The sequence below is a fragment of the Notolabrus celidotus genome, chromosome 17, assembly GCF_009762535.1.
Source record: "Notolabrus celidotus isolate fNotCel1 chromosome 17, fNotCel1.pri, whole genome shotgun sequence".
Lineage (NCBI taxonomy): Eukaryota > Metazoa > Chordata > Actinopteri > Labriformes > Labridae > Notolabrus > Notolabrus celidotus.
The window spans coordinates 904,362-930,875 of NC_048288.1; the positions used below are offsets into that span (position 1 = coordinate 904,362).

At 44.2% G+C, this 26,514-nt stretch overlaps 2 protein-coding genes and 2 long non-coding RNA genes across 4 annotated transcripts; 3 read left to right on the top strand and 1 right to left on the bottom strand.

The window, feature by feature from the left end:
• Positions 1 to 2,119: 2,119 nt before the first annotated feature.
• On the top strand, positions 2,120 to 5,431 carry LOC117829157. The gene is made up of 9 exons (XM_034706729.1): positions 2,120 to 2,212; positions 2,343 to 2,434; positions 2,538 to 2,909; positions 3,189 to 3,462; positions 3,583 to 3,719; positions 3,823 to 3,918; positions 4,164 to 4,280; positions 4,360 to 4,517; positions 4,628 to 5,431. Exons 5-9 carry the CDS (start codon positions 3,708 to 3,710, stop codon positions 5,247 to 5,249), a joined length of 1,005 nt encoding a protein of 334 aa, XP_034562620.1. The 5' UTR covers positions 2,120 to 2,212; positions 2,343 to 2,434; positions 2,538 to 2,909; positions 3,189 to 3,462; positions 3,583 to 3,707; the 3' UTR covers positions 5,250 to 5,431.
• A 2,092-nt stretch (positions 5,432 to 7,523) lies between these two features.
• Positions 7,524 to 8,332, top strand: LOC117829266. The gene is made up of 3 exons (XR_004634592.1): positions 7,524 to 7,606; positions 7,794 to 7,899; positions 8,162 to 8,332. It is a non-coding gene; the product is annotated as an uncharacterized LOC117829266 (long non-coding RNA).
• A 3,865-nt stretch (positions 8,333 to 12,197) lies between these two features.
• LOC117829197 lies at positions 12,198 to 16,463 on the top strand. Its single transcript, XR_004634572.1, has 3 exons — positions 12,198 to 12,327; positions 15,092 to 15,189; positions 15,736 to 16,463. It is a non-coding gene; the product is annotated as an uncharacterized LOC117829197 (long non-coding RNA).
• A 4,231-nt stretch (positions 16,464 to 20,694) lies between these two features.
• LOC117829305 lies at positions 20,695 to 24,015 on the bottom strand. Its single transcript, XM_034706931.1, has one exon. It carries the CDS (start codon positions 24,013 to 24,015, stop codon positions 22,525 to 22,527), a length of 1,491 nt encoding a protein of 496 aa, XP_034562822.1. The 3' UTR covers positions 20,695 to 22,524.
• Positions 24,016 to 26,514: the final 2,499 nt, after the last annotated feature.

Here is a 26,514-nt window from a genome sequence, read left to right on the forward strand (position 1 = left end):
ATATATATTTACATATATATAAATAAATAAAGCATAAACATTACTAGATTGAAACTGATTAGTATTAATTAAATAGTTGTATAGATGTTAGGTATAGAAATTGTATTTATATGGATATTTATGTAGTATGTATATAGGTATGTACAGTCATGGCCAAAAGTTTTGAGAATGATACAAATATTACATTTTCACAAAGTCTGCTGCTTCAGGGTTTTTAGGTGTTTTTGTCAGATGTCTCTATGGTATAATGAAATACAATTAGAAGCATTTCATAAGTATCAAAAGCTTTTATTGAGAATTACACAGAATTCACGCAATAAGTCAATATTTGCAGTGTTGAACCTTCTTTTTCAAGACCTCTGCAATTCTCCCTGGCATGCTGTCAATCAACTTCTGGACCAAATCCTGACTGATGGCAGTCCATTCTTGCATAATCAATGCTTGGAGTTTGTCAGAATTTGTGGGTTTTTGATTGTCCACCCGCCTCTTGAGGATTGACCACAAGTTCTCATTGGGATTAAGATCTGGGGAGTTTCCTGGCCAAGGGCCCAAAATCTTAATGTTTTGTTCCTCGAGCCATTTTGTTATGACTTTTGCTTTATGGCAAGGTGCTCCATCATGCTGGAAAAGGCATTCTTCATCACCAAACTGCCCTTGGATGGTTGGGAGAAGTTGCTCTCGGAGGACGTTCTGGTACCATTCTTTATTCATGGCTGTGTTTTTAGGCAAGATTGTGAGAGAGCCCACTCCCTTGACCGAAAAGCAACCCCACACATGAATGGTCTCAGGATGCTTCACTGTTGGCAAGAGACAGGACTGATGGTAGCGCTCACCTCGTCTTCTCCGAACAAGCCTTCCTCCAGATGCCCCAAACAATCGGAAAGGGGATTCATCCGAGAAAATGACTTTACCCCAGTCCTCAGCAGTCCAGTCCCTGTACCTTCTGCAGAATATCAGTCTGTCCCTGATGTTTTTACTGGAGAGAAGTGGCTTCTTTGCTGCCCTCCTTGACACCAGGCCTTCCTCCAAAAGTCTTCGCCTCACTGTGCGTGCAGATGCACTCACACCTGCCTGCTGCCATTCCTGAGCAAGCTCTGCACTGGTGGTGGCCCGATCCCGCAGCTGTAACACCTTCAGGAGACATCCTGGCGCTTGCTGGACTTTCTTGGGCCCCCTGGAGCCTGTTTGGCAACAATTGAACCTCTCTCCTTGAAGTTCTTGATAATTCGATAGACGGTTGACTGAGGTGCAATCTTACTCGCTGCTATAAACTTCCCTGTTAGGCCCTTTTTGTGCAATGCAATGATGGCTGCACGTGTTTCCTTGCAGGTAACCATGGCTAACAGATGAGGAACAATGGTGTCATGTACCATCTTCCTTTTAAAGTGTCCAGTCTCTCAGTCATGACAGATTGATCGCCACCCTTGTCCTCATCAACACCCACACCTGTGTTAATGTGTGTGACACCTGTGTGTCATTGAAATGATGTTAGCTGGTCCTTTTGTGGCAGGGCTGAAATGCAGTGGAAATGTGTTTTTGGTGATAAAGTTCATTTTCAAGGCAAAGAGGGACTTTGCAATGAATTGCAGTTGAGCTGATCACTCCTCATAACATTCTGGAGTATATGCAAATTGCCATTATGAAAACTGAAACAGCAGACTTTGTGAAAATTAAGAGTTGTGTCATTCTCAAAACTTTTGGCCATGACTGTATGTATGTGTAGAGGTACATATTATATTTATAATGATGTTTATGTAGTATATGTATGTTGTGTCTATATTGATGCTTTTATATTATATATACGTATATATTTTGTAGTGGCTTTATAGAATGCATAATATATTTGTATAGATATTAACGCAGAATATATTTTATATGACCCAGGAGAAAGGAATAAGGGGTAGGAATAAAAAAAATGTTTACTTCTTCCTACCCCTTTTTCGAACATGTATAAATACTTTATTACATTTTTCATTAATAGATGAATGGCATTTTTGTATAAATGTTTGAAAATAAATTCATTCATTCATAACTTGTTTTATGAATGTGTTCTAGGCAATGGTCCTTGGAGTGATCGCAGAGCATTCCCTCCCATTTGCTGTGGCTCCAGTTATTGTGAAGCTCGCCCAGACTCTTGCTCTGGACAAAGTGGGTTTACAGGGAATGAAGCTGTCGAGAACGGCAGCATCGTATAAGATGATCCATGGTCTAGGTATTTATATTTCTTTCTTTTTTTATTATTCTTTTAGCACATCATAGGAGCCAGCAGCAAACATTAACTTTATATTGTACCTATTAGAATTTGCATGTGACGACAAATAAATCTGTCTGACTTTGTGTAGGGCGGACGTACTCTGAAAGGACCTTCTCCAACCTCAGGAGATTTCCCTTTTCTTTAAATTTGGATGAAAGCATGTCAAACAACAACAAAAAGGTTTGTCTTAAATTTTACTATAGCCATTGAAATCCTTCCAATTTTGCTTGAGTGTGTGCCCTGTAAAAATGTTCCGTGGCAAATAAACCTTTTGATTTTGAAGGTCCTCTCCATGCTCGTCTGCTACTTCCATGCTGACTTGAGGAAGGTGATGGTGGAGCATTTGGGGTCCTTAGAGGTCGTGAAGGTGAACGCTGCCAACCTTGAGAGGTTGCTCTGTGATTTCTTCAAGCAAAATAACATCCCTTGGAAAAATCTTGTGAGCATGTTGATGGACTCATGTTCCGTCATGAGGGGCAGCAAGACCGGTCTTGAGACAAGGATCCACCAGTACTGTCCAACCCTGCTAGACATTGATGGAGACTCCTGTCACCATATCCACAATGCAGCAAAGAAGTTTGCAGAGCCCTTTGACCACTACCTGGAGCAGCTGTTCAGTGATCTCCAAGTAGACCATCAATGGTGTCCAGACCAGGTAAACAAGTGCCAAGCACGTTTGAGACTACAGCGCTTTAGCGACCTCTGTAAGGTACTCACAATATTGTGAATTTCTCTTGGAGATGAATAAAGTATCTATCTATCTATCTATCTATCTATCTATCTATCTATCTATCTATCTATCTATCTATCTATCTATCTATCTATCTATCTATCTATCTATCTATCTATCTATCTATCGCTCATTCCACCTGTGTGAAGTTGGTATGACCTAAATTTGCCAGCACTAGACCACGGCCAATCTGTCTTTTGTCAGGTGATGCACCTCAAGGAGGTATGTCTCATGTTAGATGTCCCCGCCTCTAGCCCTCAAAGGGGCTTTGTACCACATCGTTGGCTGTCTGCATATGATGCCAGCATGGCGACCCATGCCATGATGCCAGCATACAAGGTCCTCTACTTTGGCTACCTCTCCACTGCAGACAAGGAGCTGTACAGAGAGCCCTTGGAACTAATTTACACAAAGTACAGTGTTAATCAGGCGGCAAGAGCCAGAATCAGGACGATGCATGAGGAACTCAACCGTAAAGGTGATAAGACTTGATGTTACAATCTCTTACAATAACTAACACTTTTACTTGTAATGAAGTTATTAGTGATGAGGAGTATTTACTGTATTTACACTTACATTAATTCATATTCTTTCACAGGCATGACTCCGCAAGGCCGGGAAAGAAAAAAGAGGGTCTGTCAGAAGCTGTGGCATGAGGAGACAACAACAGTACTATAACTCAGTATCTACAAGGGTGTGCTGGCTCTTCTCAAGGAGTATGTAATGGTTTTCCAGGTGGGTGTTACCTGTGTTTGAAATTACTGCGACTGTTGAATGTACCTGCATGCATATCCAATGTTCGCAATCAATTTCATAATAATTTGTTTTACATACACAGGGAAGCCAGACCTTAGTTCACAAACTCCATGACCGACAGCTTGAGCTGTTCCTGGCCTTTCTGGCTTGCTTTATGAAGAATGAACACATTACTCAGGTAATGGAATAATGATGATCATTCTTTCCATTTGATTCTACCTAGAAATTAGAATTGCCTTAAACTCTTAACTCCATCTTACACCCACTGTGCCTACATTAGTATATTGTTTTTATCCCTTTACTTTTCTTTTTGTCTGTACTTTGAGTTGATTGTTTCCTGTTTTTGGAAAACAACCAAGGGTCTTATGAAAGGCACTGTATACATTAAAGTTATTACTCCCATTAATTACACCCATTACACAGCTGTCTCCCAGGGCTCTGGGAGAGATGGTTCTGGAGGATGCCATGTTGCTGCCCTCCAGGGAGGTTTACGTGGGACAGGAGGCTGACACGATCAGGAGCCAGAATCCCAATCATGCTGTAAGCACACTGCATGACCTTTTTTCTCAGTTGTTTTTCAGACATAAAGTAATGGGCAGTTTTTGGTGTCTTGTTTCAGCTGTTGATGCCATTCCTGGCAGATGTCAGGAAAGCCTACACCAACACTGCAGTATACCTCCAGAAGAAGCTCCCCTTGGCCAGTCCGACTCAGACGGCCCTGTCTGCTCTGGACCCACTTCTGAGAGGCCACTCACAGGCAACCATACAGCTGAAGAGGTATGTATGAACTTGAAAGGGTTTTTTTGGGGGTTTTTTTTGGCATATTTTGGGGATTTTTGTTACCTCATGTGTACACTGACTCCAGATTCTCATCTATTTCTTGGCAGGCTGAGTGGTATGCTGGGGCACCTCTTGCCAGCAGGTCACGACGTCCATAGAGAGCTCCTGCTGTTCAATGTTGACCTGAGCATTCCCAGTTTCAAGGAGGGAGATAGCATGGTGGAGTGGTGGGGTACTGTCTTTGACAAGCCAGACAAGTATCCAACCCTCAGTGCTTTGGTTAAATGCTGCCTCTCCATCTTTCATGGACCAAGAGTGGAGTCCTCTTTTAGTTTGATGAACAATGTAATTGATCAAAGGAGTGGCAACATGAATGTATCGACATTTAATGCAATCCTGACAGTCAAGTACACCCTACAGTCCAGGAAGAAGACAGCTGTGGAGCTCTTCAGAAGGGAGGATGCAAAGTTTGGGGAGGTGGACCGAACACTCTGCAAGAACATCAACTCTGCAGCAGCCACATACACACACCAGCAGAAGAAGAACCAGAAAGAAAAGCAGCAACAGCAGAGCAAGTATGGCTCCCAAGCATCTGGCAGTGCTCAGCAGACCAAAAGGCAGACAGCTGAAGAAGAGAAGAGGGCAAGGCTGAGACATGTGGCCAAACAGCGAAAGCGGGCCATGGAGACGCTTGTCCAGGCAAAGAGGAGGAAAAGACAGACTCCATAGTCCATGAGCCAGGACCCTAAATTTAGGCTATCAGTACCACCTTTTTACCACCAAACCCCTGTGCATTCCCACCCATATTCATGTTGTTTGTATAACCTTGATTAATTTGAGTACCAATTTTTTCTTATAATATTTTGATTTGAGTACTATCTTAATTTATTATCTTGTTTGGCCACCCTGTATTAAAGGGGACATATCACGCTTTTTTCATCAATATATATTGGTCTAAGAGGTCCCCAAAACATGTCTTTAAAGTTTATGCTCAAAAAAACACTTTGAAATCAGATTTTGGTCTGCCTGAAAAGTCCTCTTCTTCATTCCTCATCAGAACACTCTGTTTTCCCTCTGACCACGCCCCCTCCGGAAGTGGATGTGCCTCGGCTCTCCAGCACGTTGATCTAATGTTTACATGTTGGGCTGCTCAGAGATCGCGTTACCTCAACCCTCTGAATCTGATCCTGACGGAGAGGCGCCTGCAGCAGGACCTTTCTGAACGATTGGTCATAGATTTAGTGTTTCTTGTTGTTTTATTTGTCAGTATGTAGACGTGTGTCTTGGTACACAGCTACGAACATGTAGCTATGTGGCTATGCTAACTAGCGTTGGCACTTATCCATGATAAATAAAAATCATCCACTAGATCTTCAAATCTGCAGACGTGGGGAGTAAAACCGACTTCTGCCAGAAAGGCAGCAGGACCTTTTATGAAGGATTGGTCACAGATTTAGTGTTTCTTGTTGTTTTATTTGTCAGTATGTCGACGTGTGTCTTGGTACACAGCTACAGCTACAGCTAAAGCTACAGCTACAGCTACAGCTATGAACATATAGCTATGTGGCTATGCTAATTAGCGCTAGCACTTATCCATGACAAATAAAAATCATCCACTAGATCTTCAAATCTGCAGACGTGGGGAGTAAAACCGACCTTTGTGTTTATTAAGACAGCCTACAACTAGCATGCCTCCCTCCTAAGCTCCTTGTTAGCACTCCTTGCTGTGCAGGTAATGAAAAACGGGGGAGGGATTCAGTATTATTTTATACAGTCTATGGGCTGAACAAGCTCCGAGCTCTGACTCCGTGACAGACCGGATATTTTTGTTACGTAACAAAAACACTGAAGTCTGAAACGGCTCGTTTCACACACATTTACAGAAAGGTGGAGAAATCAGAACAGGGGCAGAATGGATTTTTTTCATTCTCGGGGGGTTTGTAGACATGCCAGGGAAACATATTTCAGGTAAAGAACCATTAAAAAGTCAATTTTGAATGATATGTCACCTTTAAAGCTGTGCTGTTGCGCATTTCATGAGAGAAGTTGCTAGTCTCGTTTCTTATACAGCATAGTTAATGGTTGTGGTAACTTATATGAAAGGAAGGAACCACGCAACAACTTCTTGTTGTTATATGGACACTTTATCCATCAACAGCATACAGACTAGAGCATCGTGTTGCTTTTGTGAACGGAGACATTCTGCGATACATTCGAGTACACAACAGGAAAATGGGAAACCCTACACTTCTGAAAAGCGATACTTTAAAACAGCTCCCTCTAGTGGGAGTAACACTATTTATCATGGAGCAGGTTTAACATACTAATATGTTCAACGTTACAACAGTGGTCTTATTTCTTTTTACGGCATAATGTGAATATATAGATACTTTGTTATACATTCATACTGTCCTGCAATTCTGCTTGATTTTTCTCTCAAATTGCACCAAATTGATGCTTTTAAATAGAAAATGTTCAAAATTTTCTTCCAGGGGACCCCCTAGAGGGGTCGTAACCTTCTCACCTTTTGCACCCCTGACACGTTTTCATGCCTGACAAATGACTTATGTGGATCATTTTACAGTGATCAGAGACATTTGGGCAGGTGGCAGGATTGAAACTGTCTGGTCGAGGGTCGGGCCCTACAAGGTTTACTCAGAGAACCTGAAGGGCCTGGCCCCAAGTCAGGAGCTGGACGGTCAGGTGCTTCAGTTTTTTCTGTAAACTTGTGGTCTGAGATTTCTGTTTCGGTTGTAATCGCTGGTCACTCACAAGTCAGTGTTGCACTCACAGGTTGTAGACGCTTATTTGAATATTGTGGGAAGCAGGACAGGTGCCAAAATAGTAGATGCCCTGGTGATGACTGCGATCTGGCAAAAATCTGCAGTGAGAAGCACAAGGGTGAGTATCCATTATTTTGGATTTGTGTGTAAAATGTACTATTTAAAAAATATAAGTGATTGTGTTCAAGGTAGTAACATGATATGAATCTGTTTTTGCTTTTACATAAAAGAGGGTCAATGTCTATACATGGATCCATTTGGGGCAACAACGGAACAACTCCTTCACTGTAGGGATGTAACAAGGTAACAGAACAAACTGTTAGGTGTGCTTTACATAGACTCACGTTCCTGCCCTCTGGACGACACTGGGGATAGATGATCATAGAAGATGATTTTTCTTGCTTACAACCTTTATTTGTAGGCTCTTTCAAATCTAAGGCCAAATGAATGAAGATGCAACTGCAGTAATCTGTCTTTGTTGTATGTGCAGAGCACTAGTACGAAGGCACAATGCTGCCATTGGGAGGTGGACCTGCTCCACAGTCCCTCACCCCAAACAGCAGGACACAACGTCATGTGGCATCTTTGTGTGCAGGGTAACTAGCCATGTCACACTCCTGATATAGGCCTAAACAAAATAATATTCTCCTCTTTATCGTTATTAAACAGTAAGACCTTTAAAAGCCTCAGCTAAAACAAAAAAGAGTGCACAAAATAACTTTTACAGATCAGCAATAATGCAATTCTCCAAGAGCAAATCACTTAAAGCTAGGGTTGGTAGTCTCGGAAAACTAGCATGAATTTGAATGTAGCTTTTCCTCATGACTCCGTCTAACCCCTCCCCCCCTCCCCTCGGAGCTCCTCCAAAATGACGCCCCGGAGGAAGAAGAAAGAGGAGCCAGAGTGGGTCAAGATTCTGAGGCAGGTGACTGAGAGGGATGAAGAGAGGGAGAGGATCTGTACGGAGAGGGAGCACAGGAGGGAGAGGGAAGCACTGGAGAGAGAGGAGAGGAAGGAGAAGGAGCAGCTGGAGAGAGAGGAGAAGAGGGAGCGAGGAGGGAAAGAGAGAATGTGGAAAGGGAGGACAGAAGGAAAAGAGAGTGGATGGCTCTCCTAGAGAGAGTCCTGAAATAAATGTTAAAAATGTAAAGAAAGTAGTTTTCAAATAAAGTTCATTTTCAAAGCAATGTCAGATTCCACTTTTTTGTGTGTCATTGGTTAGGTCATATAAACACCATCTACAGTTTGAGTGATTTTAAAAAACTGATAATTAGAATTATAAGACATTTTATTATTGCACTTAAAATCTAAAGGAAATATCAAGGTGCTGCTCGACAGATCACAGAAGCAACAGAGTAGAAAGGCAAGTTACAAAAAATATAATTCAACCAATTAAAATGGGAGCAAATTGATTTTAATAGAATGCAATTTAACAACACAGGAATTCAAAGAATATATGAAACTTCAAAAGAAACACATTAAATCAATAGTTGTGGTCCTGCAGTGCAGGAATGGCAACAACAGGAGCAGAAACCTCTGCAGCCAGCCTCTGCCTCAAATTGTCCCCTGGCACTTGACCCTCAGGGTTGGGCTGGTCATCAACCTCACCCTGGATGGCCGGCTCCTCTATCTCTGGTTCCACCAGATCCCCAATTGGAGAGGGAGAGGTTGTGGAGGAAGGCACAGGTGGACACCACCGCTGGCACAAAGGTTGGCTTCACCTACGGAAATAAACATCATTTTAATGCAATGACATCATGTCAATAAAACTTAAAGAAATGTAGTCTGAATAACGTTGCACTGTTACTGTTACCCTTACAATGTATTCTCTATAATAGAATACCCCCCGATCCCCATGTGTGACAGTTGGTGACATTGATATGAAACAAAAGCGATTATTTAATATGAAGGGGCATTGTTTATTCAGGTTACCTGTTAAGGTAGTCTTCTTTGTTTTCAGCAGGTGGTTTAATCCTGATGTGTGTCCCATCTATGTTGCCTGCCACTCTGCGGAAGGCATGGGAGCCAGACAGTCCCCTATGCCCTCTAGCTCATCAGCATCAGGGAGATGGACCCCCCTATTGATGATGCTGATGATGTGTCCAGCGACCCGATGAACAACTTCATGTACAGTGGAGGTGGGGATATCAAAGGCCTCTGACACCACCCGATACGAGGTGGCACTGGTCACAGCAATATAAATAAATCCCCACCTCCAAGTCTTTCCCCCAGCCATGGTCCTTGATGTACCCCAGACAGCTCACCAAGTTATTCACCGTCTGCCTTGACAGACAGAAATTCCTTTACAGCTCTGCATTGCCAAAGTAGAGGCAGACAATGGAACTGTTATGATTCAGGGCTTAGGACCACGAAGCAAAGAATAGCTGCCAAGAAACTCGAGAAAGACAGGAGACTATTCCTTACCGTTTAATTTGGATGTTTCTGAAAAAGGGGGCGTTGTTAGAACACTACCCTGCATTAATTAGAGCTTTTGGTTCTGTCATTGCCTTCTGGACTATGAGGTTTGAGGCAAAACACAGCCAATTCAAACGGATTGTAAGGCATACTGGAAACTTATAAAATAAAACACCATCACTGGCTACAAAGCATCAGCTTATGATGAGCCACGCCCTGCATCCTACAACAGTTTTGCCAGCTCTGAGTGTTTTAAGAGTAACATCGGTGCCCTTGGATGTCCTGCATGTAGATGTTCAGGAGTCAATCAGGCATCTGTCTCCTTGTCAGTCTCAAGTTCAGCTGGCTAAAACAGCCACCTATCGAGGAACATGGTACTCAAAAGGCATTGTGGCCTACGGCTGTACTGCATGTCTTGCTGATTTTGCAGAGATTGTTCAGATTTCACTTTTGGGGGAAAAAGTGCATTTTATTGTGAGAACACAGATATCTTGGTATGATGAACACTATCGTGGATATCATCTGGAGACGACAGGTCACATTACTCTAAACCTTAGTGATGTTTGTCCTCTGTCAGCCTGCATTGTTGCATGAAAGCGCATGGTGACATTGAAGCGCCATATCTTCTTCCAGTGTTAGGCCTAACAATATTCTATCCCTGTTCCTTCTTTCCTAGATATGGATGGAACTGTGAGGTTTCGAGTCCTCATTGATCACGAAATCAAGAAACTAACTGTAAACAGTGGCATACCTTCTACTGTGGATGAGTTAGTTGTGGTCATCAAAGAACAATTTTCCATCCCCTCAGAAATAAGTCTACAGTACAAAGATGAAGACTTTGATGACTTCTTCACCTTAACCTCTACAAACCAACTGAAAGACAAAGACACTATTAAAGTAGTGTATAAACCAATACACCTAATGGTGCGTTCACACCAAACGCGAATAGAATCATTCGCGTGAATGAAGTACATGTAAAGTCAATGCAGAGTCGCGAGTAGACGCGAGTACTGGTCTGGCGGCGCGTATCGCGCATATTCGGCGACACGAATGATGCAAGTCATTCGCGTCGCTTCAAAAGCGCGTATTCATTCGCGCAAACGATTCGCAAGACTTGAAATATCTGAACTCAAGCGAATGAATCGCGGCGCGATAGCCAATCGGCGTGCACATCCCCCGGTGACGTGTGTTGTGTGACGTATGGACCAGCGGAGATTCCAGCAGAGATTCCCTCATCTAGAATACATGGGACACTTTGATTCTATCACCGTGCAGCTTCCCCAACTCTGTGACTCTACCTGTTTTTATGGGATCAGGAATAAACAGGAGCTCACTGTGAGGACAGAGAGGGAGGAGGATGATCTGCTGAGTGGTGAAAAACTTTGTCTGTCAGCTATCAGCTGTTGTAGTAGGAAGTTATCTCTGCCCACTTTAGTATAACCGGCTTCCCCATTCAATGTCCGCGAGCTCAACCTTGATACTGCGGTCAAGCCAGCCTCCACTATATCCTGTTTGTTGTTCGTTTCCACGCGACTTTGACGCGCGAATTGAGCGAGTAAACACAAAACATTCTCGCGTCCATATTCGCATGTCTAGTGCGATCGTTCGCGTTTGGTGTGAACGCACCATAACACTGACAATTGCTCCTCAGGAAAGTACCCCTGGTGGCTCTGATGTGTGCTCCTTGTGTGATTCTGTAGCACTATCTGTGGATTCATCAGATACTGTGATCCTGAGTCCTTCCCCCTCTGAAAGACAGAACCCCTAGCCTGCTGTGTTACCAATTCCAACCTTCTCATGCAATACTGAGCTGGCTTTGAGTCAAGGCAGTGAGATATATGTAAGAGATGGCACCCCACTGTCATCACCGAGTGTTAAATCGGACATTCTGGAGCACCTGGCAGAGTCCATGTTTTCCTATACAGCTCACCCAAATGATGCCCAGAGATCTGCAGTGGCTCAAGCATTAGTAGAGAAGCATCCCTGCTTGAAAGAGCCTGGCTCTTTTAATGGAACCTATGGGTGGCAGCAAAGCCTGAAATATAAATGCGGAATCTACCGGACAAAACGTAAAGCACTTGGAAGCCCTGAGCTCCTGATAAACTCAATGAAACACAAGATGGAGGATGAGCAAAAACCTGCTAAAAACATCAAGAAAGCGAAAAAAGCAGAAGTAAATTTCCTGCCCTCACACCTGCCTGGTGAAATGGACGTCACCCTTGAGGATTTGAGACTTGACCTTATTGCAGCCAGCAAGAGAAAGGACATAAATAACATGATGGCCCGGACATACAGCTGGAGAAGAAGGGAAGTGGTTGTCCAGTCCTCAGGGGTGGCAGATTCAAAGAAGGATGGCCTACCCTCTTTGAAACATTCCAGGTAAATGATTTGTAATTCAAATGGTTCTGAATCTCCATTTACTGCTTACTAAAGAGTAAACTGCTGTCTTGCAGATTAATGAGGAGTTCCGCAGGTGAACTGCAGCTCTACTGGAATCAACATTTATGTGTCAGTTGGACCAGTACACTCCAAAGCTTCTGGAGCTGTTCAATGCGAAGGGTGGAGCAGTCCGTCAGCGCATCCAGAATTTGTTGATGGAACTGATACAGGTGGGTCAAAGAGTCTACAGGAACAGTGTCAATGCATTGAGTAGTTTCTTTTTTAATCATCTTCCCCTAATAGTGGAAATACAGCATGTGATACTTTTGGTTTACAAATCAGATTCAAGCACACTGTAAAAATTGTAAATGTTTCAAAGTATTTTTGTGTAATTTGCACAGTAGTTTGTGGTAAAAAAAAAATGTGTGAGGTTATAAAGTAAATAACACCTCCTCACTTGGTGTGCCTGTAGCCTCCCCTGCTAGTACAAGGTACTCAAAGGGCATGATTGTGGCCTACGGCTGTAATGCAGGTCTTCCTGATTTTGCAGAGATTGTTCAGATTTCACTTTTGGGGGAAAAAGTGCATTTTATTGTGAGAACACAGATATCTTGGTATGATGAACACTATCGTGGATATCATCTGGAGACGCCAGGTCACATGACTCTTGTTGATCAACAAAACCTTAGTGATGTTTGTCCTCTGTCAGCCTACATTGTTGCATGAAAGCGCATGGTGACATTGAAGCGCCATATCTTCTTCCAGTGTTAGGCCTAACAATATTCTATCCCTGTTCCTTCTTTCCTAGATATGGATGGAACTGTGAGGTTTTTTTGAAGGAATCCTCATTGATCATGAAATCAAGAAACTTACTGTAAACAGTGGCATACCTTAGTTTGGAGCACACTGCAAAAATTGTAAATGTTACAAAGTATTTTTTTGTAGTTTGCACAGTAGTTTGTGGTAAAAAAAAAAAAAAGTAGCAAATTTGTGAGATTATAAAGTAAATAACACCTCCTCACTTGGTGTCCCTGGTGCTACCTCTGGGGCATAACAAGAATGTCCAAAGGGAAGCCACAGGGTTTCTATAAATACTATTTTTGGGGTTTGTTTCACACAAAGTAACTACTGTTTTTTCTCACAAATTTGCCACATTTCCCCGGAATGTTATTTGTCCCTTCTTTTATAATTAATTAATTGTGTATTTATTTGAAAAAGTCAGATTTATTGAACTCATTAAAAGTAAAGTGAATTTTGACTTTTTCCATTGCTGGATATATATGTTCATTAATAAGCTAAATAATCTACTAATGGTTTTTGGGTGTTTTTTCAGCTTTCACTGATTTTCAATTTGAATAAAATACAAGTGCACTAAGAAATTCCAGACCTCTGCCAAGGCCAGTTCCTTGTCATGACCACTAGGGTGAATATGTAACAAAGACAAGTGCTTACTGGCAATTAGTGACAGGAAAAGTGAAACAAAACTCATAAAGGCAGCTTGTTTACCAGTTATGCTCCAAAATGTAATGGGTTCTATGGTCTATGCTAGACATATCCACCATGTCTTATGAAAATTGGTTGAGTAGATTGACATAATCTTACACACAAGTGGACAGACAAATGACACTTAAAACATCACCTCCTTGGAAGCAGTGTTGCCAACTCCTCAGTGAGGAAAGTAGCTATTGGCTGTCCTAAAAGTCGGTAGAAGTCGCAAAATGACGTCATCGCCTAATTTGCATAATCTGAATTGTAATAGACGCTGTCAGAGAAACGTGTAACGTCGAGGGAGAGACAAAAAGAGGTTAAAAAACAACCTAAATATGAGACGGGGAGGGGGCCACTGCAGCACCCGCTGCTCATTTAGAACAATACATGCTTTCATTTCAGAGTCTCCAAAAATCTCCAGTAGCACCAGAGAAAGTCCCTAGATTTTTCGCTAGTCACTTTTTTGAAAAAGAGTCGTAGAGGGGTCTGAAAACTCGCTAAATATAGAGACAAAGTCGCTAAGGGGGCAACACTGCTTGGAAGGGGTAAATATAAGTTATACTGGGTATGTTAATACAGGCTCACCGTGACAAACTTGGTACACATCGACGAACATGTAGCTATGTGGCTATGCTAACTAGCGCTAGCACTTTTCCATGAAAAATTAAAATCATCCACTAGATCTTCAAATCTGCAGACGTGGGGAGTAAAACCGACCTCTGCCAGAAAGGCAGCAGGACCTTTCTGAACCATTGGTCACAGATTTAGTGTTTCTTGTTGTTTTATATGTCAGTATGTCAACGTGTGTCTTGGTACACAGCTACAAACATGTAGCTATGTAGCTATGCTAACTAGCGCTAGCACTTTTCCATGAAAAATAAAAATCATCCACTAGATCTTCAAATCTGCAGACGTGGGGAGTCAAACCGACCTCTACCAGAAAGGCAGCGGGACCTTTTCTGAAGGATTGGTCACAGATTTAGTGTTTCTTGTTGTTTTATTTGTCAGTATGTAGACGTGTATCTTGGTACACAGCTACGAACATGTAGCTATGTAGCTATGCTAACTAGTGCTAGCACTTATCCATGATAAATAAAAATCATCCACTAGATCTTCAAATCTGCAGACGTGGGGAGTAAAACCGACCTTTGTGTTTATTAAGACAGCCTACAACTAGCATGCCTCCCTCCTAAGCTCCTTGTTAGCACATATGTGTGCAGGTAATGAAAAACAGAGGAGGGATTCAGTATTATTTTATACAGTCTATGGGCTGAACAAGCTCCGAGCTCTGACTCCGTGACAGACCGGATATTGTTGTGACACATGAAAAACACGGAAAACTAAAACGGCTCGCTTCAGCACACATTTACAGAAAGGTGGAGAAATCAGAACAGGGGCAGAATGGATTCTTTTCATTTTCAGGGGGTTTGTAGACAGGATATGTTTGTCACCTGCATGATATGTCACCTTTAAGATCCTTTTTTTTGTATTTACCTATTTTCTTAGGATCAAGTGCCTCTGTGGTGAAGAAGAGAGACGTGACTCTGAGATGCCTCATTGAGTACATGGGAGAGAGTGGACAGGAACTCATTTCTGACTTCAGTGTAAGTATTTTTTAAAGCAGGGTTGTGTTGACCAGGTGTTCAAGCTTAACTGGTTGATTTTATATGGACTGCTTGAACCAGCATTTGTCAGGATTAGCATGTGTTGTTGTGATACAGTAGAACTGAGACGTGTGCTCACAGTGCCACAAAATATGTTGAACCGTTACTCCTCTGTTCTTTTGGAACAAATCTGTACTTGTTTCATTTGCACAGAGCAAGATCGTCTTAATCTCTATCAAAATGTTCATGTTCCTCTGTGCTGCGTACGCCTCTATCTTGACAACATTTGGTCCTTTGTTAAAGCTGCTCAGAGGGAAACAGATTTTCTAATGGAGTTCCACACAGAAAAAGTTATGCATGTGCCGTGGCTGCATTTGTTCGGTACACCTTGCACCTGTGTGTCAAAGAGAGAGGCGCATACCTAAATATTTTGTTACAAATATGGGTACCATTACACCCCTACTATTCTTTTAAATGTATTTGTATCTTTCATCAACAAATTACACTGTATTTCTTATACACGTTTTCTTTTTGTTTGGCATGCAGGGTGTAGCAGAGTCGAATGTGCATGAGGACCTCATGCACAGCATGAAGATCTATGCTTGTTGTGAGCCAGACACAGTACGCATCGTCATCGAGGGAATCCCTGTCCTTAAGGATCTTGGCAGTGTAGCGAGGGCATGCAGCCTTCTCCTCGGGTTAATGTATGCCCTTAATCTTGAGTATCCACCCAAACTTGCTAAAACCTTTGAGGTTTTCAAAGACTATTTGTAGGACTGGATACACTGCACCCAAAACCAACCTCGAGGTTCATGAGCCTCAAAAACAAGCTGCTGGCCTATGCAGTCTAACTGTCAGACTTGAGCTCACAAATGGCTTTTTTGATGTGTTAATTGTTTTTAGAGTTAAACTGTTTTGATATATACACAGTAAAAGACCAAGGTGCCAGCTCCCCCCGATACATACCAGCGCCATCCGACCAGCTTTGCAGGAGCCCGGGCACCGAGATGCCAGCTCACCCCGACACATACCAGCATCAGCAGCGACCCGCTTTGCAGGAGCCCCGGGCAACGGGATGCCAGCATCCCCTGGTACACACCAGTGCCATCCAACCATCCCTGTAGGAGCCCTGGGCACCAAGATGCCAGCTGCCCTTGATACTCAGCTCAACTCTGATCTAATCTGTGTTCAGGTCTGGAGTGACCCAGCACTTGGTACTTTGGTCATTATTGTGGTGATGTTAATTGTTGATGATGATAACGGAGAGTCTTAAATGGTTTGGTTGCTTCATTGTAGATGTTCCTTATTTAAAATAAATAAATAAATAAAAAATTCCATATTTACTTTTGTTCATTGCCTTTACACTGCTTGGCAGTACCTGCACCCAAATTGACTTGAATCACTTTGTTACTCTTACTGATCTTGTTTCCTCTTGTCTAGATCTTTGCTTGTGTTGTTCTTGTTCTCGTGTGTACGTCGCTTTGGATAAAAGCGTCTGCTAAATGACATTGGAACATTTTAACTCGGTAACACTTTGCCCTCGGTACCTCCAGGAGCAGCAGATCAGCTGACCTGAGGCACCGAGCAGGAGCGTAGGGGTGAAGGAGCTCAGAGAGGTAAGGCAGGACCAGACCATTTAAAGATTTAAAAACAAATAAAAGAACCTTACAGTGGACTCTGAAGTGCAAAGGTAGCCAGTGGAGGGAGGCCAGGATCGGAGCAATGTGCTCCCTCTTACGAACTCCAGTTAAGAGGCGAGCAGCTGCATTTTGTACCAACTGGAGACGTGCGAGGGAGGACTGACTAACTCCAATATAAAGTGCGTTACAGTAATCCAGCCGAGAAGTAATGAAAGCGTGGATTACTGTCTCAAAGTGCTGCTGTGCAAGAAAAGGCTTCACCTTTGCCAGCTGCCTAAGCTGAAAAAAGCTGGACTTCACTACAGAGCTAATTTGACGATCCAATTTAAAATCACTGTCCATCTTAAAACTCAAGTTTGAGACTGTTGGCCTCTAATAATCTGCCAAGGGCCCAAGTCAACAGGAGGTTCACATGTGTTACTGGGACCAAAATATTCAATATGGTAGACCACACACTGTTTCACCTACCAATTGTTGTCAATCAACTTCAACTTTGGTCGTTTTGTAACACAGAGCCTCTGCAAGAAATTGCTTGTGCGAAATTACTCACAAGGCAAACTGGAGTGTTACATTAATTATTAACAACTCCAGACGTGTCGACATCTTGTTTGTACTTGTATTTGTTTTTGTACCGGCATCTATCGTTTTTCAAACCCAGTGTAGATGAAACCACGCCCACCTCCCAAGTATGGAAGCCTCAACGGTTGTGTTCCCAAAAAACCACGTCCTGTGAAACAGAAGTGCCTTATTTATCACCGGCCAAGCTGGCCGGTGAGTTATTTTTAATACCTGCCAAAATGAATTTTCACCTGCATTTGGCGGGTTGGCAGGTGTTAATTTAGAGCCCTGACACACATTTTAAGTATTAATTCATATCCACATAAATAGAAGTCCAAATGAACTTTGTACAAAGGACATGAACAGTATCAGTACACCTGGACAAAGGGGGACAGTCAGGTACAAAGCACCTCACACACATAATCATTGCAGCACATTAAACTCTCACAGAAACAGAGAGCAGCGCCTCCTCCAGATGGAGCGGCTCCCGATTACAGCCGAGACCCAACAATACCGGGCCAGCTGCTTGGCTCTCCTCTTAGAGAGGCCGGCCATCTGAAGGCCTCTGACCACCAGCCTGTGCACATGGCCCAGGCTACCAAATATAAACACCAGCAGTTTACACCGGTAGCCGAGCTGTGCGATGGTTTGCCTGAACTGTTCGTATTTAACTGCTTTTGTAGTAAAGGCCTCCTCTAGGCTGGAATGTGCAGCCCACCTCCAGCAGGAGCACCTCCTTACTGCTCTCTCTGACCCCAACAACATCCGGTGTGTTTGCAGAAATGTGAGAAAACAACACTACATCATCACACAGGCTAAACGTGCTGGGTTTCACAGAACAGTTTTTAAACAGGGTCATGGAAGATTTAAACACAGATGAAATCTCTTCTGCTATCAGGTCCACTATCCTGTCATGCTGGAGGATGTACAGCCCTCTGTACATGGGGCAACCATTGAGGATGTGGGGCATGGTCTCAGTGATTTGATCAGTCCCATGGTGCAGACAGTAGGGGGCGTGACTGTCCGGGAACCAGAAGGAAAGGATCAGTTTAGGTGGTAGCGCACGCACGCACGCACACACACACGCACGCACACGCACACACGCACGCACGCACGCATGCACCCACACACACATACAGATACAGTGACAATAGTTTGATTTAACTTGGGGTTAGAGATGAGTCCTTTATATTATGAAATACCTACTTGTTTATTACTGAAACTGAAATATAGGAAATATCAAATGCAACCAGAAATTAGAATATTAATTATAAACTATTAATATAGTTTTCCAAATTCTGACTATTGGAAGATGTTACAAGGCCACCCCCTGATGTCCAATGTATAAATCATCGTCAATCAAGTTGAGTATGAATTGAATATATGTAAAGGATATACAGCAGCCCAACATGTAACTGAGTCAAACATGAACCTAAAAAGTCTTTGACTCTGAGGTAAAGTGCAACAACAAGTAGAGAAAGATTCATTCCTCTATGGTTAGATAAATGTTCTGAAACATATGCCATTAGTGTCATAGCTTTCTATCCCTCTATTTGTTTAAGTAAATCAGAGAAGCAAGCTAAGCCTCTCTACTCAAATATGAGATCACTTTATGTAAAATCAGAGTCACCTTCATTCTAGTCACAAACAGACAGGACACGGAAAGAACTTCCTTACTCCCCTTGGGTCAAATATGCCAAATCTTGATCTGACTCATGTAAACCACAAAGCTGACTCAGTAAGTATCTGACTTTATCCTTTTGTCAGCCATGTTGTGGTTAGAATCACTTTGAGATCAATACAAGAATGAGAAATACTCAACAAACCAACAAGCTGTGCATGGCAAGCACTGACTCAATGGTAGAATGGACCATTTAAAAAAGTAACAGCTCCCTGGACACGGTAAAAGTGGCAACCTTGTTGCAAAATGAAATGCCGATAAGTGATTGTCAACCACTGACTGTTAAATACATGGACATAGTCTCCGTGATGTCGTCCATTCACCTCTGAGGTGGAGTTTTAAAGCCTGCAGTCAGCGGCCTCTATGTTTGGAATGCTGACACACTTTCAGTCGACCCAGCAAGAGGTAAAGGAGTTGAGACGGGCCTTTAGCCTCCTCCCCTTATTCAGACAAAACTCTTAAAATGATTCTAAAATAAGAAGGTATTCAAATATGAACTCCTCGTACAGTGTGTGCCGATAGGGAAATGAGCTATTCAGACCAAAATACGTTGTTTGAACCAGGCTGTAGATATGTTTCTTTTTGCTGTCAATAAAGGTTATTTTAACAGGTAGGTATGTGGTTTCCATTACTTCTGCAGCCAGCCTCAAGACACAATGAACTGCTGTTTTAACACCTCTGCATTGGCTTCATATTTCAAGACTGGAGGTGGTAGCTCCGTCTATAGACCAAACACAGACTCTCTCTCTGTCACACGTTTTGTTGTTATGAGTAGATACTAATACCTGCAAAGCTTTGAAAAGATGGGCTGAATGATGATAGAAATGTCAACATAAATATTCCTTTAGAATTCCACTTCACCCTGTGACCCTTCAATGACACTCACCAACATCTGGTTTAATTACAGGATCAGCTTTGACTGAGTATCAGGTGAGATGAATTACCCTTGTTAACTAAAATATGAAGCCAGTCCAGAATTACTCAAAAATGCAGTTCAGTCAGACAACTCACGTTTACTTAATAAGTTTATTGCAGCATACAGTATTGTGTTTGGCGTGTGGGCTCCGACTTCATTACTCCTCGTAGATTATTTAAATGCAGACATTTAGGAGCAATGAGATAGGACTAACCCCCTTCGGAGCCCGCAGGCGGAAGCCGGGGAGGAGGTGGGGACAACTTCACGCAGCACTGAGCAGAACAGCAGGAGCACTGCAAGCAGAGGCAGGGACAGGGAGGCTTGACGTTTAAATAGACCGCTGAATGAGGATGTTGAGATCAGCTGATGAGAGGTGGTGACGTGTCAGTATGATGAGCGCGGCTCGAGTTGTCTGCCTGAACTAGCTTGCAGGCGGCGCTCCATTTCAGTCAGACAACTCACGTTTACTTAATAACTTTATTGCAGCATACAGTATTGTGTTTGGCGTGTGGGCTCCGACTTCATTACTCCTCGTAGATTATTTAAGCAGACATTTAGGAGCAATGAGATAGGACTAACCCCCCAAAACTGCAGTGGAGCCCGATGCCGATTTGGCAGGGATCTAATATGTGTAGACCTGGGTATGCCTCACCTTCAGGCCATTTCCATAGAGCACCGCGGCTCCATGAGAAACATACTACCTAGTGACTATTATGTGTAGACCTGGGTATGCCTCACCTTCAGGCCATTTCCATAGAGCACCGCAGCTCCATGAGAAACACACTACCTAGTGACTATTATGTGTAGACCTGGGTATGCCTCACCTTCAGGCCATTTCCATGGAGCACCGCGGCTCCATGAGAAACACACTACCTAGTGACTATTATGTGTAGACCTGGGTATGCCTCACCTTCAGGCCATTTCCATAGAGCACCGCGGCTCCATGAGAAACATACTACCTAGTGACTATTATGTGTAGACCTGGGTATGCCTCACCTTCAGGCCATTTCCATAGAGCACCGCAGCTCCATGAGAAACACACTACCTAGTGACTATTATGTGTAGACCTGGGTATGCCTCACCTTCAGGCCATTTCCATGGAGCACCGCGGCTCCATGAGAAACACACTACCTAGTGACTATTATGTGTAGACCTGGGTATGCCTCACCTTCAGGCCATTTCCATGGAGCACCGCGGCTCCATGAGAAACACACTACCTAGTGACTATTATGTGTAGACCTGGGTATGCCTCACCTTCAGGCCATTTCCATGGAGCACCGCGGCTACATGAGAAACACACTACCTAGTGACTATTATGTGTAGACCTGGGTATGCCTCACCTTCAGGCCATTTCCATAGAGCACCTTGGTTCTATGAGAAACATACTACCTAGTGACTATTACGTTTAAACCTGGGTAGCATCACTCCCGGTCATTCACGAACACCGAGGTCCTGCTAGACAACTAATAAGGTTACTGCAGTAACTTGCAGTTATTTTAAACCCCCAGCAACCACCCGATATGCAACGATAACTCAGCAAGGCAATTCGTAGATTTATTTTGATTTAAGGGTTGCTAGAGCTCATAAGCTTTTGTGCTGCCAGAATCTCTCTCTTATGAAGTCTGACGTATCTTTGGTAAGCGGATGATGACCATCGCCCAAGGGATTTCAGGGTCGATGCAGGGAGGAGAAGAGCTGCAGTTGTGGCGACGTCGATCTCAGGGAGTGAGGAGAATAGTGATCCTGAAGCAGACCACAGCTCCGGCAAAGATCGCGCAGCTTGGAGGAGAACCAGGATCTTGACATAGGTTTGAAACCCTCGAGGACAAACAATGGGGCTGGCCCAGTAGTTGGGGGCCGACGATGCAGGAATTTCGTCATAGAAGAAAAGGGACAAAACACAGAGTTAGTCTTGGCAATAAAGATCTGAGTACCTTGTCTAGTTCTGTCAGTCTTAGAGTGTTTAAGAAACAAAGAATACATGTGCTCTTCCATGGTTAAATCATCAGTTGTGAGATCCTGCTGAGGATTAAATAACAGGGATCTTGTAGTATATTCACCACACCTTAGAAACCCGTAAAAAGCCATTAGGAGAACTGCTTCCAGCATGGTATCGATGTATGGTGAAAAGAGACCTTGCCTTAACCTAGACACCAACTGATGCACCTTAGTGAGTGTGAGAGGTAACCTTTTATCATTGCCTGATGGACGTGCCTTTTTTAAGCCGTTGAGCAGTAGCTTGACAGCAGGATTCCCAAGAAGGCTTTGGGAAGCTGGATCAGCACAACGCATGTGAAATTGAATTCCTGCCAACATCGCTTTGATGCTCTGCATTTGCAGATGCCGAGATTCAAATGAGAATACGATGAAGCCACAAACTACGGAGATGTCAACCGGAAGAGGATTGAGGAAAAGGCTGGCGCAGAAAGAAGTGAAGAAAAACCAGGAAGAATCATAGGCTTTAATGGTACTTTTCGCTAGGCCAACTCTCATGTATTTTGAGGCTGAGTGCAAAAGATCTTGCAGGGTCTTAGAAGCGCTCAATCCAGGATCATCTGATTGAACGGCGGGCAGGAAATGCTGTGTGGCTTGGCCTGGGGACACAGGTCTCTGAACTCCTGGAATTTAAAACGAGACAGGGCATCAGCTACGCGGTTCTCGTGACCTGGAATAAAGGCTGCCCGCAGAATAAAATTATTCAGAACACACAGCCAGGTGAGACGACGCATGAGGCTGTTTATTATCGGTATTTTGGAGCGGCCTTTATTGATGATTTCTACCGTCGCAGAATTGTCGCAAAACACCACGATTTGTTTTCTTGTCCAACTGGGGCCCCACAGCTGGCAAGCAACGACGACGGGGTAAAGCTCAAAGAGAGCTGTTGATTTGGACTCAGTGAGAGCCTGAATCTCTAAGGGCCATTTGTCCGCGAACCACTCATTGTTGTAAAACCCCCCAAAACCAACAGAAGGGGCTGCATCAGTGAAAAAACGGAGGGAATCGGAGGACTCAACAAAATCATTATAGAAAAAGGAAATGCCATTCCACTCGTTACACAACACGGACCAAAAGCGAAGATCCGAACGGCAGCCCTCATCCAATACGACCAGATCGGACAAATCCACAACAGAATTAGCCAGAGTCAGCAAGTGGGACACAAAAGACCTACCATGAGGTATAATACGCATAGCAAAATTCAGGTGACCTAGCAGGGACAACAAACCACGTTTCGTAACACCAGCAGCAGAGGAATAGGAGCTAAGAGCCTCTCTAATGCGAGACAACTTGTCAAGAGGCAGGGAAGCCTGCATGAGCACGCTATCAAGAGTGATGCCGAGAAACTCCAAGCGAGTGGAAGGGCCTACGGTCTTTTCCTGAGAGAGAGGGACACCCAACTCCCGGAAAAGGTCTTTCAACAAAGAGATGCTACGAGCCGGAGGAGAAGAAGGAAAATCCACCACCAGAAAATCATCCAAGAGATGCAACACGAAAGGCAACCTGCAGCCGTTATAGAGAATACAGCACAACGCCTCCGACAGGGTGTCGAATATATGAGGACTACTACGGCAGCCGAAAGTCAGCTTAACCGAAAAATAGAACCGAGACCGCCATTTGACTCCAAAGAGGTGCCACTGGGACGGGTGAAGTGGCAGCACTTTGAAAGCATCAGTAATGTCTGCCTTGCCCAGCCAAGCGCCCACACCCGCCGTCCGAATCATCGTCACTGCATTATCGACGGTAGCGTAGGATAAGGAAAAGGGCTCCGGAGGAATCAAACTGTTTATGCTCGGGACAGACGAATTGCGAGGGGCGGACAGATCTACAATAAGGCGTTTCTTACGAGAATACTTCCTGGTAGCTACGCCGATGGGACTTATCCGGAAGACAGAAAAGGGGGAGTTCGAAAAAGGACCAAGCATGTAGCCCTTCTCGACTTCCCTAGCCAAGAGTACGTCTACGACCTCCGGCTCTCGGAGAGCCGATTGCAGATTCCTAAACACATGCGTCACTTTTGGGAGCCAAACTACCATCAGGTAGTTTACAAAGCATCTATTAGGATGATTAGGCAAGGCTTCGGAGAGAGCAGGCACGTTCACAGGAGTAGAGGGATGCTTCATGTTTATTTCCCTGAGTGAGCAGGTCGAGGTCTCCTGGGGCACACCGAGCGTGGATGGCTGTCCCCGCACCAACTACATGCATGCAAAAACCTACAGTTAGGATAGGTACAAACACTCTCATTGAAGTTCATACAGAGATGGGGCGTAGACCCCCTGAAAGTTTGTACCTGACGTTTCGGACGGAACCCTGAACTCGAGGCCGGAGCGTCGGGACGGGACAAAGGTCGGGAAGTGGACAGACGTTGCAGAGCAGTCCTCGGACAGAGTGAGGTCGTGTGAGAGAAAGACCCACAAACTGTGCATGCCAGGGTTTTATGGCCCGTAAAGTGGCGACTTATCAAGCCTAGATCCACAACAGACCAATCTACCCTCTGGTTGAATTTCTGAATGGACAGCGCAGCTTTAGCAGAGAAGGATTTATGATATTCATAGAAGAGAGAACCCCCATAGGAGAGGGCCAGGTCAGAAATGATCGCCAAATAGGTATCAAATTCCGCCCGACGAAGCGGGTAAACCTCGCACAGAGTGTCCCTAAAAACGCCAAAAGCCACATTAAATTCCGCCAAAGTCAGAGTTTTAGACAGCCTCGGGTCGCTATCCTTCAGGATAACGGAAAACTCCCCACAGTCCACAAATCGCTTATCAGCAGTCTCAGTACTGCACAACAGAATCTTCACCAGATTAATGTCATGGCCTGTCAATGAGAGCAAAAATAATTAATACAAACCCACACACAACTGCAGTAAACAACACCAAAGAACGCCCATCCCCGTACCAGCAGTGACACAACCTGAACAAGGAACGAACGAGACAATACCTGCCAAGATCTGATTCCGAAGCGCATCCGGGATTGCAGCAGCAGGAGGCAGAAACGAAGAGCCAGCAGACGGAGCCGGAACTGCAGTTCCCAGGGTCCTCAGGGGCGTGACGTCGTACGGCAGAGGGGCAGGCACTGGAGCAAACACGGAAGAGGATGGCACCGGCATGCTGCGAGGGAGGACGCGGGACATCGCGTTGCCCTCCATGGAATCCAACCTGGCATTCACGGCAGTGAGCGCCAACCTCATCTGAAGAAGAGCGGACGCCAAGGAGGAGTCCGCGGAAGGACCGGGACCGGGGGGCCCGGCGCGTTTCGCAGGCGCGCCCGGAGCAACCGGCTGAGAGTGACGCTTCTTCGCCTGGCGCTTACCCCCGGACGGAGCGACACAGGGAACGGACTGAGGGACAACAGAGGAGCTGTTCTGGAACGACAAGTAGTCATACAGTTCCCCATGCGAAAGCCCAGACGGAACAGAGACGTCCCGCGAGTAGAGCTCGCCCAGAATCCGATGCACGGGCCAGTCGGCAAGCTGTTGGACGGACACGCGAGCACTACTGCGTGTGCGCCGGCGAGCCTTTCCACGGCCAGAGGCAGCCGCAACAGCCGGAGCCTGGGTTTCAGGAACAAAACCCCCGTCCTCAGCCGAGGACAGAGACCCCAACTCAGAATCGGAGACGGCGAAAGACATGGCGACGTACACGAAAACAAAGTAAGGCGCAATTCGCATCTCAAGAACACACAGACAAACTTCACGCAGCACTGAGCAGAACAGCAGAGCACTGCAAGCAGAGGCAGGGACAGGGAGGCTTGACGTTTAAATAGACCGCTGAATGAGGATGTTGAGATCAGCTGATGAGAGGTGGTGACGTGTCAGTATGATGAGCGCGGCTCGAGTTGTCTGCCTGAACTAGCTTGCAGGCGGCGCTCCATTTCTCAGAGAAGCCACTTGAGGCTGACTGTGAAAAGAGGCAGTATTACAGTTTTTCTCAGTGGCTTTGGTTCATTTCTCAGATCACAATTGAAATTCTCAAAAGTACTTGTTCAATCTTCACATCATTGCGTCACTTGTGCAAATCAAAGAAACAGTTTCTCATTTCTTTGAACAAGTAGTAAATGCTTTGGTACATCCATGTAAATGATTCTGTACACTTCTCTGCTGTTTCCTACATTATCAAGTGTTTATGTCATGTTGATCAAAATGTATTAGAATGGGTCTCTGTTGAATAGTCTCACCCTCCACAACATTTAGGCATTAGTTCATCGCATAAGTCTTCACATGCAGAATGGTTGAACATGTTGTCAGAGTATGTCAGTCATATTTCTGTACATCTCCATCAGAGCTTTTTTTCTAAATCTGTCCTGAAATGGTAAATTGCTCCCAGGTGAATCTTGACTTTCTCTAACCAAGGGACATGTGTGAAGCATTAGATCAACCAATGATCAACCAGTTTTCTGAAATAGCTCAAAGGTGCATCTCATGAACCGTCAACTGGCAAGTGTATATACAGTCCCCTCCAAAAGTATTGGAACAGTGAGGCCAATTCATAGACTGTAAAAAATATGGACGTAGTATCCGTGACATCACCCATCTG

What these genes read in the sequence shown, in the direction of transcription:
- LOC117829157 (XM_034706729.1), top strand. An exon ending in GCCAGAATCCCAATCATGCT is followed by an intron (nt 4,281 to 4,359) that starts GTAAGCACACTG and finishes GTCTTGTTTCAG; the next exon opens with CTGTTGATGCCATTCCTGGC. An exon ending in GCAACCATACAGCTGAAGAG is followed by an intron (nt 4,518 to 4,627) that starts GTATGTATGAAC and finishes ATTTCTTGGCAG; the next exon opens with GCTGAGTGGTATGCTGGGGC.
- LOC117829305 (XM_034706931.1), bottom strand. Translation starts at nt 24,015, where the DNA reads ATGGTAGTTTGGCTCCCAAAAGTGACGCATGTGTTTAGGAATCTGCAA.